General features: G+C 48.7%; 1 protein-coding gene, 1 long non-coding RNA gene and 1 pseudogene across 4 annotated transcripts in view; 2 read left to right on the forward strand and 1 right to left on the reverse strand.

The window, feature by feature from the left end:
* LOC137518084 (protein HEG-like) overlaps positions 1-19,286 on the forward strand; it is a 54,333-nt gene that overhangs the window by 28,966 nt on the left and 6,081 nt on the right. For both annotated transcript variants that reach the window (XM_068235379.1, XM_068235380.1), the window contains 4 exons: positions 19-61; positions 4,491-4,528; positions 7,260-7,344; positions 18,198-18,375. In XM_068235379.1, the coding sequence (XP_068091480.1) occupies positions 19-61; positions 4,491-4,528; positions 7,260-7,344; positions 18,198-18,375 (344 nt within the window). The remainder of the gene's footprint in view (positions 1-18; positions 62-4,490; positions 4,529-7,259; positions 7,345-18,197; positions 18,376-19,286) is intronic.
* Positions 5,115-19,286, reverse strand: part of LOC137518088 (uncharacterized) — a 179,886-nt gene continuing 165,714 nt past the window's right edge. For both annotated transcript variants that reach the window (XR_011020735.1, XR_011020734.1), the window contains exons 2-3: positions 18,183-18,342; positions 5,115-5,455 (exon numbers count right to left, since the gene is read on the reverse strand). This is a non-coding gene — a long non-coding RNA (uncharacterized lncRNA). The remainder of the gene's footprint in view (positions 5,456-18,182; positions 18,343-19,286) is intronic.
* On the forward strand, positions 10,380-10,460 carry LOC137520057 (U2 spliceosomal RNA; annotated as a pseudogene).

A 19,286-nucleotide genomic window follows, 5' to 3' on the forward strand; every position in this document is an offset into this window, starting at 1 on the left:
ATGTTTCCCATTACACAGCATGTGACAGCGGATTCCGATGGGCAGGGATGGAGTGCCTGAGGTAAGCTATGCTATGTTTTACGTTCACCACTAGAGGGCAGCAGCATCCTTCCAGTTATACAGCCTTCAAGGTCTCACCCTTCACCCATTCCTTCTTCCCCAATCAGTCGCCCTGGGTGTCAGTGAGGCTGGAGATGATCCAGTTCATGGTGTGGAAATCACAGTTGTGAAATTCACACAGAGGTAAGCACAGCTGCAGTGATGGGAAACGTTCCATTGTTACAGGTCACACAGAGGTCAGCACAGCGGCAGTGATGATGGGAAACGTCCCATTGTTACAGGTCACACAGAGGTCAGCACAGCTGCAGTGATGATGGGAAACGTTCCATTGTTCCAGGTCACACAGAGGTCATCACAGCTGCAGTGATGATGGGAAACTTTCCATTGTTCCAGGTCACACAGAGGTCATCACAGCTGCAGTGATGATGGGAAACGTTCCATTGTTACAGGTCACACAGAGGTCAGCACAGCGGCAGTGATGATGGGAAACGTTCCATTGTTCCAGGTCACACAGAGGTCATCACAGCTGCAGTGATGATGGGAAACGTTCCATTGTACCAGGTCACACAGAGGTCATCACAGCTGCAGTGATGATGGGAAACGTTCCATTGTTCCAGGTCACACAGAGGTCATCACAGCTGCAGTGATGATGGGAAACGTTCCATTGTTCCAGGTCACACAGAGGTCAGCACAGCTGCAGTGATGATGGGAAACGTTCCATTGTTCAAGGTCACACAGAGGTCATCACAGCTGCAGTGATGATGGGAAACGTTCCATTGTTACAGGATGACATTCATTTCAGTAACATTGATTACAAGATTTAAAAAATCAAATCAATCCCCCATATATCTTCAAATTATATTCCATAGATTTTATTTAGGACGTATCCCCAAGGGACTAAAACACAAGAAAGGGCCACTCCAGCCGTTAAACTCTGACAAAACTGACAGGTTTTGGACTAGCCCATCCCCTCATGGGGTATTCACAAGGTTTTTCTTTGTTTTCAAAAGCAATTCCTGAACAGCAGTTTAACCGCCAAAACAGTAAGATACCAGCCAGCCTCCCTACACACTTGCACACTATTTTGTCAGTTACACTTAGCAACTGCTGTTCGGGAAATGCTTCTGAAAACAAAGAAAACCCTGAGAATCTCCCATGAGGAGATCAACTAGTCCAAAACCTGTTGGTTCTGACTGCTTACATTTTCCCCAGTGGTCCTTAAACAGGAACTGCAGTGAACATAACATAATGAATAAAAATGCTTATGTTTTATATAGATTATTTAGTCAGTGTTTGCCCATTGTAAAATCTTTCCTCCCACTGATTAACATTCTGAAATGTAACACTGGTGACATGTTTAGTTCTGCCAGGTGATCTGTACGGAATGTTTGTAACAGAGTTCTATGCACACAGGGAGATATTGCTTGCTTGGCAGTTGGAAAAATACATTATTTCCCACAATGCAACGAGGTTCACAGGCAGCAAACCGTCAGGGCCTTGGTCATGACATCACACTATGGGAGGGGTTTCACCACAATAGCCAATTCACAAAACTTCCCAAAAATGATTTATTTTTCACATAATTCACATCATTGATAGAAATAACCTTTTCAGCACATTTACAACCAAAAAAAAATCACTCAAAGTAAGTTGTTCTTAAGGTAACCATACATCTAGCGATGATGGGCAGATTCGACCAAGAGACAAATCTCTCTCTAATGGAACATGATTAGAGAGAGGTCTGTCTCAGCTGCCCACCATACACTGCAGGCTGATTCCCAATTTCATGCTGAAATTGATCAGGTATCGGCCTTGTGATGCCACAACCGACCGCCGACCCAACACTGGCCGCCCTAATGTTTACTGTCCCCCCCCCCCATACCCAGTGCGAGCTATACATTACCTGTCCACTGCCTCCCCTTGCTCTGGGCTCCCTCAGTTATCTGGTTCACACGGATACTTGGCGGCGGTCCACGTCCTCTTGTGACGTTTGGTTTGGGGGCGGCGGTACGGCGATCGTCGGCTTCCCGTCACGATCTGCGTTTGTCATCCCCGGAAGGTGACATGAAGACGCGGCAGCTAAGCGACCCCAGGAGCCGCATGCGGCTTCTAGGGCCGGCTGAAACGACGTATTAAATCGGGATTGGAACGCTGCGTTTGTGCAATCGCCGGTAATCGCCGGTAACTGCGCGATGCTAAATGATTCCGTTCACTTGAATGGGAGCGTTTCGCGGACGAGTCCCGAACTCCTGGCGGTATATGCCGCCAAGTGTCCGTATCATATGAACCAATCCTAAGGGTGCTTGTGTGATGCCAGACGGTACACAGGCACCCACGTTACTGGGCATCCTCCTGGGGCGCATGCATGGATAGCGGAGGGAGCCCAGAGCAAGCGGAGGCTGCAGACAGGTTGTGTATGCATGGAAAACATCTCTGAGATTTCCATCGGTTTTTATGCTGGGAATACACCATACAATTTTCTGATTTTAGATTCTCTGTTAGATTTACTGTAATTAGATTATTTTCTGTAGAGACTGGTCATTATCTCTGGTGCATTGTCTTCTGGTTATCTCCTGCCGAGTAGAACAATGCCTAATTACTAGCGAGATAGATGGTTAGATAGATCATTTCCAACATGTTGGAAATTATCTATCTGGCAGGTAAATCTAATAGAAAATTGTATGGTGTATTCCCAGCATCATACAGATGAATCTAGTTCTAACAAAGACTCCCACTGGTGCACTTCAGCACCTTCCAAGCAAACAAATCAAGACTATTTGTTCCCTATTAACATAACTGATAGAACTTTTCTTCCGTTTGTGTACTATTCTGCTTGTTTGTTACTTTTTTAAAGATAAGGTAAAAACAGAGATAAGGTGAGATGTTCACCAGATAAGCAGCGGGGGGGGGCAAAGTCTGCCAGGGGAAAAACAAACAGCCCCCTACACACAGGTTCCCTTCCCGGAGATTGTTTTTAAGTTATCATTATTGATTTATAATATGGCAACATATTCTGTGGCGCTGTACAAAGTAATCAAACATGGGTACAAAATAATGCAGACAATGGTGTATGCCAATATATTAAGTACAGGGGACAAAATACAAAATTGGTAACTACTACAGTGCCAAAAGTAATATGAATAAAATGTATAACAGATTCCAAGACAAAAAAGGGTGACAGAGCCCCGCCCTTGTGAGCTTACACTCTAAAGGAATGGGGGAGGGGGGGGGGGACAAGAGGTGGTGTAGTATACAATATTCCTACCTAGAGGCAGTGTGTTTTATGCTGGGAATTCACAATGAGATTTTTCAGTCGATCTTATTTTCTAACGATTTTCCTTATTATTTTTCTTCTCTTTTCTTATCAATTTCCATTCACTTCTATGAGAAATGCATCAGAAAAATAAGATCGGAAATTATCCATCGAACCACCTATCTGCTGAAAAAACTTATGGTGTATTCCCAGAATTAGGTTATCTAGTAAGGAGTATAACTTGGGTAGCCTTCAAAGGGGGAATGGCCTAAGGTAGAGCGTATGCTTGATGGAAAAAGTGAGTTTTGAGGGCACGTTTAAATGAGTTATCAGGCATTTGCTAGTAAAATAAGCGCTACTTACCCGGGGCTTCGTCCAGCCCCAAGCTCCCAGCATGTCCCTCGCCGCAGCTCTCCATTCGCTGTCTCTGCCTCCCGGTCCGTGCTGATGACGTCAGGCCGACCTGGAGGTCGGCTTGTACTGTGCCTGCGCGAGCAGCACTGTCAATCACCGCCACGTGGTCCACGTGGCGGTGATTGACAGCGCCAATCGCGCAGGCGCAGTACAGGCGATGACGTCATCACTGCGGATCGGGAGGCAGAGGCGGAGAACGGCTGCAGGAAGAGCTGCGGCGAGGGACATGCTGGGAGCTTGGGGCTGGTAAGTAGCGCTTATTTTACTAGTAAATGCCTGGTAACTCCTTTAAAGATATGAAAGGTTAGAGAGTGACGGATATGTTGTGGCAGGGGATTCCAGAGGTGGGGTGAAGCACATGCAAAAGTTTAATTTTTTTGTAAGTTGAGTCCAGCGTTATACATGGTGAAATGTAGGTTAATGGTTTACAACTCTGGATTTACAAAAATAGTATAAACAATATTTTGGTTGTTTTCAATGTGCTTTTGAAGTATTCGGAAATACTTATAACAGTTTATACAATACTGTAACATTTAACAACAAAAATGTGTAAAAAAAACAAAAACAACAACAACAGTATTGTCTATTTTTGTACATGAAGACAACTTTGTATCTCTGAAACGCTGTAACTGGAGTTGTTTGTAAGTAGAGGACTGTCTATAGTCAGATACAATCAGAGCAGGGGGGAAATCAGTTTCTTGCTGAGGTGGGATCTGTTTGGTCTGTTTCCAAGCCGCATGACATGCCCTCCGTTCTCTTCCAGGTGTTCGTTGGGATTTGGTGGCTTTAACTGTGAGGAACGTAAGTAATCACCAGGGGCGTAGCAATAGGGGGTGCAGAGGTAGCGACCGCATCAGGGCCCTTGGGCCAGAGGGGCCCTCCCTCAACTACAGTATTAGCTCTCTATTGGTCCTGTGCTCATAATAATCACTTCTATAGATACTTTGAATAGTGGTAATCATTAAAGAGACACTGAAGCGAGAATAAATCTCGCTTCAGTGCTTATATTCAGCAGGGGCATGTGTGCCCCTGCTAAAACGCCGCTATCCCGCGGCTAAACGGGGGTCCCTTACCCCCCAAATCCCCCCCCCCTGCAAAATCTACGACCAACTGTCGTAGATTTTGCTGCTCATAGAGGCAGGGCTAACGGCTGCAGCCCTGCCTCTAAGCGTCGTCTATCAGCGGCGCATCGCCGCCTCTCCCCCGCCCCTCTCAGCGAAGGAAGACTGAGAGGGGCGGGGGAGAGGCAGAGATACGCGCTGACAGACGCGTGTGAGGCAGGGCTGCGGCGGCTAGCCCTGCCTCTATGCAGAAGAGATCCCCAGCGAGGACAGAGGGGATTTGGGGGGTAAGGGACCCCCGTTGTGCGGCGGGATAGCGGCGGTTTAGCAGGGGCACACATGCCCCTGCTGAATATAAGCTCTGAAGCGAGATTTATTCTCGCTTCAGACTCTCTTTAACAAGCTGTTCCCCATCCCCTTCTTGCGCCTCTGACACTGCGGTTGTCCTTGGCAGGTTTTGGTGCACCGTATCAATTGTTATGTACAGAGTGCTTGGAGGGCCCCATGTAAAACTTGCATCAGGGCCCACAGCTCCTTAGCTGCTACGCCACTGGTAATCACCCCGCTAATGACGAGCTTTCACTGTGCATGCCAGCAATGTGAGGCAGAGATCAATAGATTGACTACATGGGCCATTTTACATCCCATTTCCTAAAATATTGGGACACTGTGGGAAAGAGAAATAAAAACAACATATCATTATTAAATCACGTAAACACGTAAACACCACATTAAAATATTGACAAAAGATTTTTTGCTTATTTTGAATTTGACGCCAACAGCAATACTTTTCAAAAAAAAAAAAAAAAAATTGGATATAAGCATGTTGAAGAGGACCTGAACTCTTGTACAGGACACAAGGAAAACAGAGATAAATGCTCCCTGTGTGTTTTAGAGAGAAAAGCCTGTCTAATTCCCCCTCATCTTCAAGTAATCACAAGTGTAATTTAAGCTCTCAGCTTTGTCAGCACAGGAATTTGGCAGTCAAAGCTAATATGTAAACACAGGATGTTAACCCTTTATCTGCTTCCATGAAAGCAGGAAGTAGAAATACTGCAGATTTATTGCAGGAATTCTGTAAGTTGTAGCAAAGGGTGTACGGGGGCTGTATTGTGGTATTAGCACAGTATGAGCTGTACTGGGGTGTAGGATGGGGTGTATTGGGGGGCTGTGTTCCGTTATTAGTGTGGGATGAAGTATACTGGGGTGTATTGGGGTGTATGGGGGGCTGTGTTGTAGTATTAGCACAGTAGGAGCTGTACTGGGGTGTAGGATGGGGTGTATTGGGTAGTATCGGGGCTGTGTTGCAGTATTAGTTTAGAATGATTTGTATCTGGGTGCAGTGAGTGGTGTACTGGGGTGTATGGGGGGCTGTGTAATGGTATTAGCACAGTATGAGCTGTACTGGGGTGTATTGGGGTGTATGGGGGGCTGTGTAATGGTATTAGCACAGTATGAGCTGTACTGGGGTGTAGGATGGGGTGTATTGGGGGGCTGTGTTCCGTTATTAGTGTGGGATGAAGTATACTGGGTTGTATTGGGGTGTATGGGGGGCTGTGTAATGGTATTAGCACAGTATGAGCTGTACTGGGGTGTAGGATGGGGTGTATTGGGGGGCTGTGTTCCGTTATTAGTGTGGGATGAAGTATACTGGGGTGTATTGGGGTGTATGGGGGGCTGTGTTGTAGTATTAGCACAGTAGGAGCTGTACTGGGGTGTAGGATGGGGTGTATTGGGTAGTATCGGGGCTGTGTTGCAGTATTAGTTTAGAATGATTTGTATCTGGGTGCAGTGAGTGGTGTACTGGGGTGTATGGGGGGCTGTGTAATGGTATTAGCACAGTATGAGCTGTACTGGGTTGTATTGGGGTGTATGGGGGGCTGTGTAATGGTATTAGCACAGTATGAGCTGTACTGGGGTGTATTGGGGTGTATGGGGGGCTGTGTTGTAGTATTAGCACAGTAGGAGCTGTACTGGGGTGTAGGATGGGGTGTATTGGGTAGTATCGGGGCTGTGTTGCAGTATTAGTTTAGAATGATTTGTATCTGGGTGCAGTGAGTGGTGTACTGGGGTGTATGGGGGGCTGTGTTGCAGTATTAGCACAGTATGAGCTGTACTGGGTTGTATTGGGGTGTATGGGGGGCTGTGTAATGGTATTAGCACAGTATGAGCTGTACTGGGGTGTATTGGGGTGTATGGGGGGCTGTGTTGTAGTATTAGCACAGTAGGAGCTGTACTGGGGTGTAGGATGGGGTGTATTGGGGTGAATGGGAGCTGTGTTGTGGTATTAGTGTGGGGTGAGGTGTACTGGGGTGTATTGGGGTGTATAGGGGCTGTCTTGCGGTATTAGTGTGGGATGAGGTATATTGGGGTGTATGGGGGGCTGTGTTGCGGTATTATTGTGGGATGAGGTATACTGAGGTGTATTAGGGTGCACAGGATATGTGTGTATGACATATGGTCTCTTGCAGCGTTCCTGCTGGCGGTGATTGTGGAGTCCTGTGTGGGGAGCCTCCTGCTGGTGTCACAGGTCACTCTGCTCTTCTACTACCTCCGGTAAGTGTCCCCCTTTTCTCTGTCCTCCAGAAATGTTATGCATGTTTGTTTCTGAGAAGCTTAACTCTGCAAAAAGTCTCCTGAGGAAGAGGGATACTGATGTCCCTTAACCCCTTAGTGTTATGATTCTTTCCAGATTTTAGGGTCTAAATGCGGTGCAATTTTTTTGCATGATTTTAGATCATAAAACCTGGAAAAAAATCATGCTGCTAGTGAGTTCTGCAGCAGCCCCAGCACTCATTCACCTCCCTGGAATCTGGCTCTGCAGTTTTCCCTCCGTCCACCGTGTGGCGCTGTAACCCTATAGTGATCTCACCAAGGAGAAGCAGAGCCTCAGAGGAGAGGAAGAAGAATGGCATCCCACGTCGGGATCCCTCGGGAGGTGAGTAAAAACGCCCGCTGCACGCAGTACTCTGCACAGACCTCCCAGTGGCTACCACGAGCTCAGTTTGGGATAACCGCTCCTGGCAGGGAGCCTATAGGCACAGAAGCTCTGTCGCCCTAAGCCCCGCCCATCAGCACAAGCCACACCCCAAGGTACGCCCCTTTTTTTACTCAAGATACTACCCAAGACAAGTAGAGAATACCAACAATATGCAGATTTTGCCAATGGCGTGCAGAATTTTACCAAAGATAGTCTACTACCAGCAACAAGCAGATACCTGTAATACAAATCACAAGGAAGTAATACTAATAACACACAGTTTCTAATTACAGGCGGGTACTAAGTAGATTTTAGTGATGGGTAGATTCTATGGATAGGAAGGTGGTGGTAGGCAATATGGATGCTCGGTGTGTTGATGCAAATTTGGTTGCAAATAGTCTGCAGGTTGAAAGTTAGATTAATCAAAATCAGCTGCAGTGGCATTTGATTAGTTAAATTTAAATCGGTGAGGTCTCTTTCAGACGGGAGGCTGAACAGTGCGCTTGCCAGGGTGGTAGTGATCGGTCAGTCCTAGTGACAGGCAGGCAGTACATTGGTACATTGATCACCTCCTCCAAGCCAGTGGGAAACTGCTCCGTCGTCCCTCCTCCCCACTTTATAGAAACAGTACACTGGGTGTACTCACATGATCTTACAGTAAGGATTTAGCTTGATCCTTACAGGTGACACTTATTATAATATGCACGGATTTTGAAGTGGCACACCTCACCCGTATGTTGGGTGCTTGACCTGGGTGCCAAGTCACGTTACCCCAAAGTCTATAGTCACAAGTAAGATCAGGTCAGCACACCATTGTCACACTGCAGTGTTCTGTTTATTGCAGAAGTCTTTGTCGACTTCTACAATAAACGGAACACTGCATTGTGATAACAGTGTGCTGACCTGATCTTACTTGTGACTTATTATAATAAGAGTCTCATCAGTCCTTAAAGCGGACCTGAACTAGGAACATCCTCTCTGCTGTAAAAAATTAAAAAAAGCATAATAACCTTTAAAGAAAAACATTTTTGTTACAGCTGATACAAATCCTGCAATAAATCTGCAGTGTGTCTACTTCCATGAAAGCAGACATTTTGTTAACATGATGTGCTTTCAAATTAGCTTATCTGCTATGGCAGAGGAAACAGCTGAGAGATCAAATTACAACTTGTGATTAGACACAGATGAGTGGGAATTAGACAGGCTAAACTCTCTAAATACACACAGGGTGCACTTCTCTCTGTTTTATCTTCTGTCCTGTTTAAGAGTTCAGGTCAGCCTTAACCTCCCTGGCGGTAAGCCCGTGCTGAGCTCGGGCTATGCCGCCGGGAGGCACCGCTCAGGCCCCGCTGGGCCGATTTGCATAATTTTTTTTTGCTGCACGCAGCTAGCACTTTGCTAGCTGCGTGCAGTGCCGGATCGCCGCCGCTACCCGCCGATCCGCCGCTATACACGTCGCCGCAGCCGCCCCCCCCCCAGACCCCGTGCGCTGCCTGGCCAATCAGTGCCAGGCAGCGCCGTGGGGTGGATCGGAGTCCCCTTTGACGTCACGACGTCAGTGACGTCATCCCGCCCCGTCGCCATGGCGACGGGGGAAGCCCTCCAGGAGATCCCGTTCTTTGAACGGGATCTCCTGATCTCCGATCGCCGGCGGCAATCGGAGGGACTGGGGGGATGCCGCTGAGCAGCGGCTATCATGTAGCGAGACCTCGTCTCGCTACATGAAAAAAATAAAAAAAATTAAAAAAAAACGTATTTGCTGCCCCCTGGCGGATTTTGCCAAACCGCCAGGAGGGTTAAAGGATACTTTAATTTGAAACATAGCCTCAAATTGATGCCCTGTGTGTGTGGGGGGGGGGGGGAGTTATGCACAGGCTTACCGCACCTCTGTGGCCCAGCCTCTGCCTCTGTTTGCCTGTTATCCTCCCCATTCTATGTGTCCTTGTCGGCACCCTCTGACCCTCACATAATACTCTGCGCATGCACAATATGTCCGTTGAGTATGTCTTGGTGCGGCAGCGTGCACATAAAGCAATTAGACTTCCGAGCTTGTGCAGTCAAAAGGCGCCCAAGCAGACATACTGTGCATTTGCAGCGTAGTATATCCGGGTCAGAGGGCGCTGACCAGGACCCTTAGAATTGGGAGGATAAAAGGCAAATGGAGACAGACGCCCGTCCAGGGAGGTGCAGTAAACGTATACACAATTACCCCCATGCACACAGGAATTTGAAGATATATTTAAGGTATCATTTAAACCTTACTGATCTCCCCACTGAGAGACTACATTACTCCCCTCCCCCATCCCCTGTGTGCCTGCTGACGAAATCCTTCCCTTTACACCATCAAGTAGTCCCCCTCCCAATCTGACACCTACAACCTGGAATCCAGGAGTGTTTTCATAGGGCAATTTCAGCAGCACCGGCCATCTGTCACCTGACCTGATCAGAGCAGCAATGACATCTTATCAGGTCAGGTGACAGCTGGACAGAGCTGCGATATCGCCCTATGGAAACACTGGGAAGCATCACAGGATTGTCTCAGCAGGGGACACTACTGTCTGTTGTAGTCTCTGCTAGGAAAAGGAGGGGGGGTCGGGTCTGCAATCAGTCACTTACTTCTCGGCCTTTTGGCTAAGATCAAGTGTAGTATCTGTGCTTGAGGTTTTTGGGAGACATGCTACTGGGAACCCCGGCCTGGTCACCCGGGGGGGGGGGGGGAAAGAACCTTGAACGAGTTGAGCAGGGGGGATGGGAACCTCTGGTCCTCTAGTAAAGGTGTCCGTCCTGGTTCATAATTCTCAGGGACTGATTGAATGGATCTATACCATGGTCGAGGCTGAATAGCTGAGGGCTTTGCTTAGGCGTACTGCCCCTGGAAGTGGCGCTCCAGGTGCACCTGAAAAAACCTGAGATGTGGCAGATCTCAGGCGGAAGTAGGGTGCTTTGGTCTGTACTGCCCATATGCAGAGCTGACTAACGCAGCTCCCCGGCCTTTTGGCTAGGGAGAGTGCGGAATTTTTATCACTCCGGCCGCAAGGTCGGGGCCAGCTTGCTGGCACCGGGGACTTCGGTTCCCACCCGGCTCCCCCTCGGGGGAGCCACCCGGACCATGTGGGATGCCACATGGCCAGGCCCTTTGGGTAACCACTGGGCACAGTCGGGGTCCTCCTCGGAGGACCCCAGGATCCTCCAACCCCTCGGGTGTTGGAGGATGCCACCCCCTGAGCCGATGGCAAAGGGGGAAGGTTCCCTTCGGGGAACAACCGGAAGGGCCCTGCTGTATTGTGGGGCCCGTGGCTACTCGTGCACGTTTTGTGGGGGTGCTTTAGGGCACTCACGCTTTTTCCGTGCACGGGGCTAATAGCCTTGCTAACCGGGACTCCTGTTGCTTGCAACAGGAGCCAAGACAAGCTAAAAAAAAAAAAAAAAAAAAAAAAAAAAATCAGTCACTTACTCTGCTTAAAAACTAAGTGTCTGTGTCACTAACTTTGTGGGTTTTTCCCTCTCTCTGGTCTGTGTCATGTCGCAGCAAGTCAGTCTCATTCACTCTCCAGTCTCCAGGGACCACGGGGCACTGTGTCACACACTGCTGTTTGTGACTGTCACACACGTGTGCAGACATCTTCAATCCCCCAATAGTATACACAGGGGGCGGGGCGGGCTGTAACTATACAGTGCAGGCCAGGGCTATCTCCTACAGTCCTACCTACAGGGCTGTTTCGTCCGCCCCATCCCCCCCTCCCCGTCTGTCACCTGAAAACAGATTCTGGTTGGCTGTTGGCAGCTTTAATGGACAGGAGAGGTGTCGGTGGGCAGAGCTTTTTGCCTACCTGTGCTGCTGCTGCTGCTGTATTCGTCCTCTTTATCCCCTTCCATCATGGCTCTGGGCACAGCCAGGCAGGCTAATTTCGCCGGTGAGTCCCTCCGCATCCTCTTGGCCGCCCACGTGGTTAGCCACGCTCCCAGCCCCAGGACTTCAGCCGGCAATACAGAGGAACAATCGCTCCGCCCCCCGCCGCCTATGCACGCAGCCTGCTGTTCACTTGAAGCGCTGCGTGCAGGCATGAATAGGGCGGCCGGTGGGCGGGGAGAGCGGCACATAATGACAGACTGTGTGTCTATCACTAGCCGCCCGCCCCTCACTGTAGTTGTGGCCGCAGCCGCCGGATCACGGTGCAAGGAGGAGGCGGCGGGCGGCGCTTGCATTAGTGTTGCATTTTTCACGGTTTCAATTTTAAAGGGACATGAATTAACCCCGCCTTTGGCCAACCAGGCGCCCCTAGGCACGTGCCTAGGGTGCCTTATGGTAAATCCGGCCCTGGCTCCTGGCATGTTTTTTCCACCCCAAGCTAAACTAATGATTACCGCTAAGGAGGTTAAATTACCTGAAATAGTTATATTCTACAAAACTCAATTATATACAGGGTGCATCCGTACAGATGCCAGATTTATCTCGGCTACAGAATCAGCATTCATAATAACAACCAAACACCAGGGTACAAAGCCAAACAACTTCTCCTGAAAGCAGTACTAGCTAGTGCTACAGCCCCTCCATGAGACCTGGGCAACCAGGAGTGGCAGGAAATGACATCACTCAGCTGGGACCATTAGACAGTAGACAAGAGAAGGTGCACCTCAGCCCCCGCCACACCTATAACCACGCCCCCACCACACCCCTCGCCATGCATATCACAAGGAATCCAGAATCAAAAGATGTCGTTTTATCATCCAAGCCTCGTTGGTCCTTTCTCCCACCTTTAATTTTTCTTCATTTTGACATTTGAATATAAGAAATATCAATTTAATTGATGGGAATAAAGTTTGGAGACAGTTGAGCACATTTTCCAGTAGAAAAATACATATATTAATATACAGTGGGATGCGAAAGTTTGGGCAACCTTGTTAATCGTCATGATTTTCCTGCATAAATCGTTGGTTGTCACGATAAAAAATGTATTTTAAATATCTCATATAGGAGACACACACAGTGATATTTGAGAAGTGAAATGAAGTTCATTGGATTTACAGAAAGTGTGTAATAATTGTTTAAATAAAATTGGGCAGGTGTATACTGTCACAGTCAGTTACCTGTTCAGTCGAGGCGGCTGGCACATAAGGATGCTGGCAGTCACCCTGTGGGGTCCCGGCGGGCTTTCTTGCGGGGTGGTCTGTCGGTGCTCGCCCACGCGCGTTGCGCGGTGTAAGCGTTGGTGCCGAAAGGTGTTACTGTGAGTGCTGCGTGCGCGCAAGGGTGTTCTGTAAATGCATGTCTGCGTGATGTGTTTGCGCGAGTGTGCGTGCATGATGCGATACGCGGTTCGTGCCAAACGGCCTATATAAGTCTGCAGAGTGCTGTAGTATTGCAGCTAGTGTTGTATCTCCCGTGACGTGACTTTGTGTCTGCCCGTTTGCTTGATGTTCTGGATTCTGACCTTGGCCCGCCTGACTTCCCGATTTGTTGCCGAACCTTGCCTTGTACGACTATCCGATCTGTTGCTGACTCATGCCTGTCTGAGTACCCCCTTGTTGCCCGACCTCTGCCTGTACGAGAACCCGCTTTGTTGCCGACTTCAGCTTGTCCAAGGATCTGCTCTGCTGTTCAACCATCCTGGCTGCTGAGTCCCTGCAGTACCAGACTCAGCCTGTGGGAGTGCTGTGGTTCCAGCTTGGTCATGCACTTTAGTTTCTAGGCTAAAATGCACCCAGGGCGAGGGTGTTAAAATTGCGCCCCCCCCCCCGCGGAGCCAGGTATACATGCCCGCTGTATAGGTTAGCCAGGTCTAGTTACACTCAGTATAGGTAGCCAGCTATAGGTCCCCCCCAAGTATAGGTAGCCAGGCATAGTATAGGTAGCCAGGCATAGGTGCCCCAGTATAGTTGCCCCCTTTTAGCCAGGTAGGTGCCTCCAGTATAGGTAGCCGGTATAGCTGCCCCCAGTATAGGTTAGATAGGCAGGTGCCCCCGGTATAGGTTAGATAGGTAGGTGCCCCCAGTACCGGTTAGCTAGGTGGGTGCCTCTAATATAGGGAGTCAGAATAGTTGCCCCCAATACAGATTAGATATGTAGGTGCCCCCCAGTATAGGTTAGATTAGGTAGGTGCCCCCCAGTGTGGTTAGATTAGGTAGGTGCCCCCCAGTGTGGTTAGATTAGGTAGGTGCCCCCCCAGTGTGGTTAGATTAGGTAGGTGCCCCCCAGTGTGGTTAGATAGGTAGGTGCCCCCCAGTAAAGGTTAGATTAGGTAGGTGCCCCCCAGTGTGGTTAGATTAGGTAGGTGCCCCCCAGTATAGGTTAGATTAGGTAGGTGCCCCCCAGTGTGGTTAGATTAGGTCGGTGCCCCCCAGTGTGGTTAGATTAGGTAGGTGCCCCCCAGTATAGGTTAGATAGGTAGCTGCCCCCCAGTATAGGTTAGATTAGGTAGGTGCCCCCCAGTGTGGTTAGATAGGTAGCTTCCCGCCCCCAGTAATGGAGGGGAGAGTCAGCCGCGGGGAGGGCAGCCCTTCCTCTCCGGGCACCCTCCGTGCTCCCCCCTCCGAGTGTGACTGACTGCACAGGAAGCGCTGTGTACAGAGCGCATCAGCGCAACTCACCTCCCTCCCTGGTTCCAATCGCCGCCGGTCTGCTCTTCAGTCTTCTCCTCACAGCCGCTGATAAAGTTACACACGCTGCTTCCGGCTAAACAGGAAGCAGCATGTGTATCTATCAGCGGCTATGAAGAGAAGAGGAGACCGGCGGCGATGGAACCAGGGAGGTGATTTGCGCTAATGCGCTCTGTAGACAGCGCTACCTGTGCAGTCAGTCACACTCGGAGGGGGGAGCACGGAGGGCGCCCGGAGAGGAAGGGAGGCAGAGGTCGGGCTGCCCTCCCCGCGGCTGACTGCCCCCTCCAATACTGCGCCCACACGCCTTCAGCGCCCAGGGCGCCCGCACGGGCCGCACGGCCCTAGAAACGGGCCTGTCGCCACGCCTATGGTTCTGCGAGCGCTGCTGCCCCTTGTATACCAGGTACTCCTGTTCACACTCCAGGGATACCGGGTGACAAGTTGCAAGGGTTGCTACCCTCAGCTCAACGGTCTCCATCACCACAGGTACTTGACACATACATTTCGTGCACTGTTGTCATTTTATTGATTCCAAAACCTTTAGAACTAATTATTGGAACTCAAATTGGCTTGATAAGCTCAGTGACCCCTGACCTACATACACAGGTGAATCCAATTATGAGAGAGTATTTAAGGAGGTCAATTGTAAGTTTCCCACCTCTTTTAATTTTCCCTGAAGAGTAGCAACATGGGGGTCTCAAATTAACTCTCAAATGACCTGAAGACAAAGATTGTTCACCATCATGGTTTAGGGGAAGGATACAGAAAGCTGTCTCAGAGATTTTAGCTGTCTGTTTCCACAGTTAGGAACATATTGAGGACATGGTAGACCACAGGCTCAGTTCAAGTTAAGGCTCGAAGTAGCAGACCAAGAAAAATCTCAGATAGACAGAGGCGACGAATGTTGAGAACAGTCAGAGTCAACCCACAGATCAGCACAAAAGACCTACAACATCTTGCTGCATATGGAGTCACTGTGCATCGTTCAACCATTGGGCGCACTTTACACAAGGAGATGCTGTATGCGAGAGTGATGCAGAGGAAGCCTTTTCTCTGCCCACAGCACAAACAGAGCCGCTTGAGGTATGCTAAAGCACATTTGGACAAGCCATCTTCATTTTAGAATAAGGTGCTGTGGACTGATGAAACTAAAATTGAGTTATTTGGGCATAACAAGGGGCATTATGCATGGAGGAAAAAGAACACAGCATTCCAAGAAAAACACCAGCTATCTCCAGTAAAATATGGTGGTGGTTCCATCTTGCTGTCGGGCTGTATGGCCAGTGCAGGGAATGGGAATCTTGTCAAAGTTGAGGGACTGTATGGATTCCACTCAGTATCAGCAGATTCTGGAGACCAATGGCATCAGTGACAAAGCTGAAGCTGCGCCGGGGCTGGATCTTTCAACAAGACAACAACCCTAAACACTGCTCAAAATCCACTAAGGCATTCATGTAGGAACAAGTACAACGTTCTGTAATGGTCATCTCAGTCCACAGACCTGAATATAATTGAAAATATGTGATGTGAATTAAAGAGAGCTGTCCATGCTTGGAAGCCATGAAACCTGAATGAACTAGAGATGTTTTGTAAAGAGGAATGGTTCAAAACACCTTCAACCAGAATCCAGACTCTCACTGTAACCTACAGGAAGAGTTTAGAGGCTGTAATTTCTGCAAAAGGAGGATCTACTAAATATTGATTTCATTTCTTTTTTGTGGTGTCCAAATTTATGCATCTGCCTAATTTTATTTGAACAATTATTGCACACTTTTTGTAAATCCAATAATCTTAATTTCACTTCTCAAATATCACTGTGTGTGTCTCCTATACCTATATGATATATTTAACTGACATTTTTTATCATAACAACCAACGATTTATACAGGTAAATCATGACTATTAACAAGGTTGCCCAAACTTTCGCATCCCACTATAGATTGGCACATCAGTCTTGAAAGAGGGACTAATAAGGAAGAAAGAGGGACAGAGGGATTTATTTCCAAAAATGGGACTGTTCCTCCAATGGAGGGACAATTGGGAGCTATGTTGAATATCACTCTGAGATAATTACACTGCTCACAGATTCCAGCTCAAAGGAATTGCTAAAGGGATCCTGAGCAGACCACTGAAGTAAAAATCAGCACTTATTTGGGGCTTCCTCTAAACCCCTGTAGCCCGCGAGGTCAGTCAGCACCCTCCGGGTCCCCTCCGTGGTCCCGCTGGCAGCCACGTTCGTCGGCACACCCGGCTTGATCACGCGCGCGTCTCTGTAAGCCTCCTGTGCATGCGCAGTTCTTGAAAGACTGAACTGTGCATGCGCAGGAGGCTTACACCGATGCGTGTGTGATTGAGCCACGCATGCACAGTTGCGCACGACTGTGAGAAGTGACCTCATGGCTACAAGGGGCTGGAGGAAGCCCCAGGTAAGTGCCGATTTCCAATTTCGTTTGTAATTCATAATTTCTAGTGGGCACTTGCCCCAATTGTTAAATGCGCAAGGCAACAGTATAAATTTCAAAAGTCACAAACCATGTTTCATTAATACGAATAAGTGCAAACAATAGTTACTGGTTCAGGTATAGAAATGATACAAGGCCAAAATCAAACTGTGAAATTCAGCCCTTTTTCTGGACATGGGTAGAGTTTTGGAAAGGCAACAAAGAGCAGGGCCTTGGGCAGCTGATGCCTCAAGGACTGGCTCTATATGAAAAGGGGATGGCTGGAGATGGAAGAGGGATTGCTGTGTATGGAAAAGGGAGGTTACAAATCAGGAGCTACACATAGATGTACATGGGCATTACACATGGAGGAGGAGGCTGTGCATGGAATAGAGGTCATGTTCCAAAGGGGTGCCCCAGATTCGGTGAGTGGACACAGGAACAACACTTAACTGCCACTTGTCGGAGTTCCCCTGTAATTCTCTTGTCTCCCATGTTGACCTCACTTTCTGCCTGTTGTTATCGCTGCTCTTTACACCCCACATCGATCCGTCACATTGGAATGTTCCTATTGGCTGACTTACACAATCAGGCTCGGCAGGGGGTGTGAAGGACCCTGACTGAGGTGTCAGTTTGGGGTGAATGAACTCCTGTCCTCAGGCTGCTGGTCACTTTCCCAGGAGGTGACACAGAAGGTTACTGCAGATATCAGGATGGGGAGGGGGGGGGGGGGGCAGTGATTGCACACTGTAGATATTGGCAGGACTGGTGCACTAACACTGTGCAGGAGAAAAATAAACAGTACCCTATGATGGAAAACAAGGCATTCTGTGTGTCTTTGTTTGCCTATAAGCTCACTGTCTATGAAGCATCTGTTCCTCCACAGCAAAAGAACCCAGCCTTATGGCCCATACTCACGGGCTACAATTGTCGCCGCAACATGCAGCGCGCGCGTGTTGCGGCGACAGGTCGCCCGTGAGTATGCGGCGTTGCCCGAGCGCGCACCCCGAACTGTCGCCCGTCGCTGATGTCGCCAGGCGATTGGCGCGGTCAATCGCCTGGCGACAGTCGCCGCCGCAACTCCGCCGCAACTGTCGCTAGTCCGCGTGAGTACGCGGACTAGCGACAGCAACATAATTGTAAGTAGATGGCGCTTCCGGCGGGGGGAGGAACAACAGCGACAGCTTCCGCCGCATCAGTTGCCAGGTCCCTCCGCCGTGTGTATGCGGAGGGACCTGGCGACGAGCGACATGCCAAAAAGTTGCCCGTGAGTATGGGCCATTACTTGTCCTGAGTGTCCCCACTTGTTGGGATGCCTTGAGCTCCGATATGTAGAATATGTTAATGGTCTTTGTGTTATCGCTGTCTCTTACCTTTGTCCTTCCCAGGAGGAAGAAGAAGAAGAAACCAAAGCCGACCTTTATGGACAGCCTCATCCTTGGGGTGCCCACAGACCAGCCAGCCCTGCGCTTGCCACGCGCTCAGTTCTCCTGGAGACGTGAATGGGAGTGGATGGAGCCAGCGGGACAGAACCTACAGAATGTCCACCAGGGGGCAACAAAACTGGTGAGACTTATTTATGTTAAAGAGGCCTTGTAGTGACATATTGTAGAATGCAGTAAATTATTCAGGATACCCACTTTTGTGTTAATTTTTGTTTTTAAATTTATTTAAGTATTTATATAGCGCAGCGCTGTACAGAGTGTATTGTCTTGTCACTAAATGTCCCTCACAATCTTGTCCCTACCATAGTCACATGTCTATGTATGTATCATAGTCTAGGAGAGGCATGGGCAAAGTTGGCCTTCCAGCTGTTAAGGAACTACAAGTCCCACAATGCATTGCAGGAGTCTGACAGCCACAGTCATGATTCATAAAGGCAAATGCATTGTGGGACTGGTAGTTCCATAACAGCTGGAGGGCCGAGTTTGCCCATGCCTGGTCTAGGGCCAATTTAGGGGGAAGCCAATTAACTTATCTGTATGTTTTTGAGATGTGGGAGGAAACCAGAGTGCCCGGAGGAAACACACACAGACACAGGGAGAACATACCAAATCCTTGCAGATGTTGATCTGGCTGGGATTCAAACCAGCGCTGCAAGGCAAGAGCACTAACCACTACGCCACCAAATTATCCTGGTTCTAGCATCTGAAATACTCCCTATATCAATATATTGCTGTATATTGGTATGTAACCTAACTCTCCCAGTGATGTCACAGCCTAGGCTGTTTAGGGGTGTGGAATTCCAGAGCATTCTGGGAAACCAGTTAATTTGTCTACTGGCTTCAGAACACTGAGCAATGAGCATACAGACATTCCACAGAGCTGCACTTGAAAACAGTAAAGTTGTCGCCACCAGTGATACATTTCAGAATGTAAAAAATACTGTAAAAAATAAGCCATTGTATTATTTTATTTTCAGTAGAGTTCCTCTTTAAGAAATGTTACAGCACAGGCAGAATGAAATCCAATGGAGG

This window comes from Hyperolius riggenbachi, chromosome 5 (genome assembly GCF_040937935.1).
Source record: "Hyperolius riggenbachi isolate aHypRig1 chromosome 5, aHypRig1.pri, whole genome shotgun sequence".
Lineage (NCBI taxonomy): Eukaryota > Metazoa > Chordata > Amphibia > Anura > Hyperoliidae > Hyperolius > Hyperolius riggenbachi.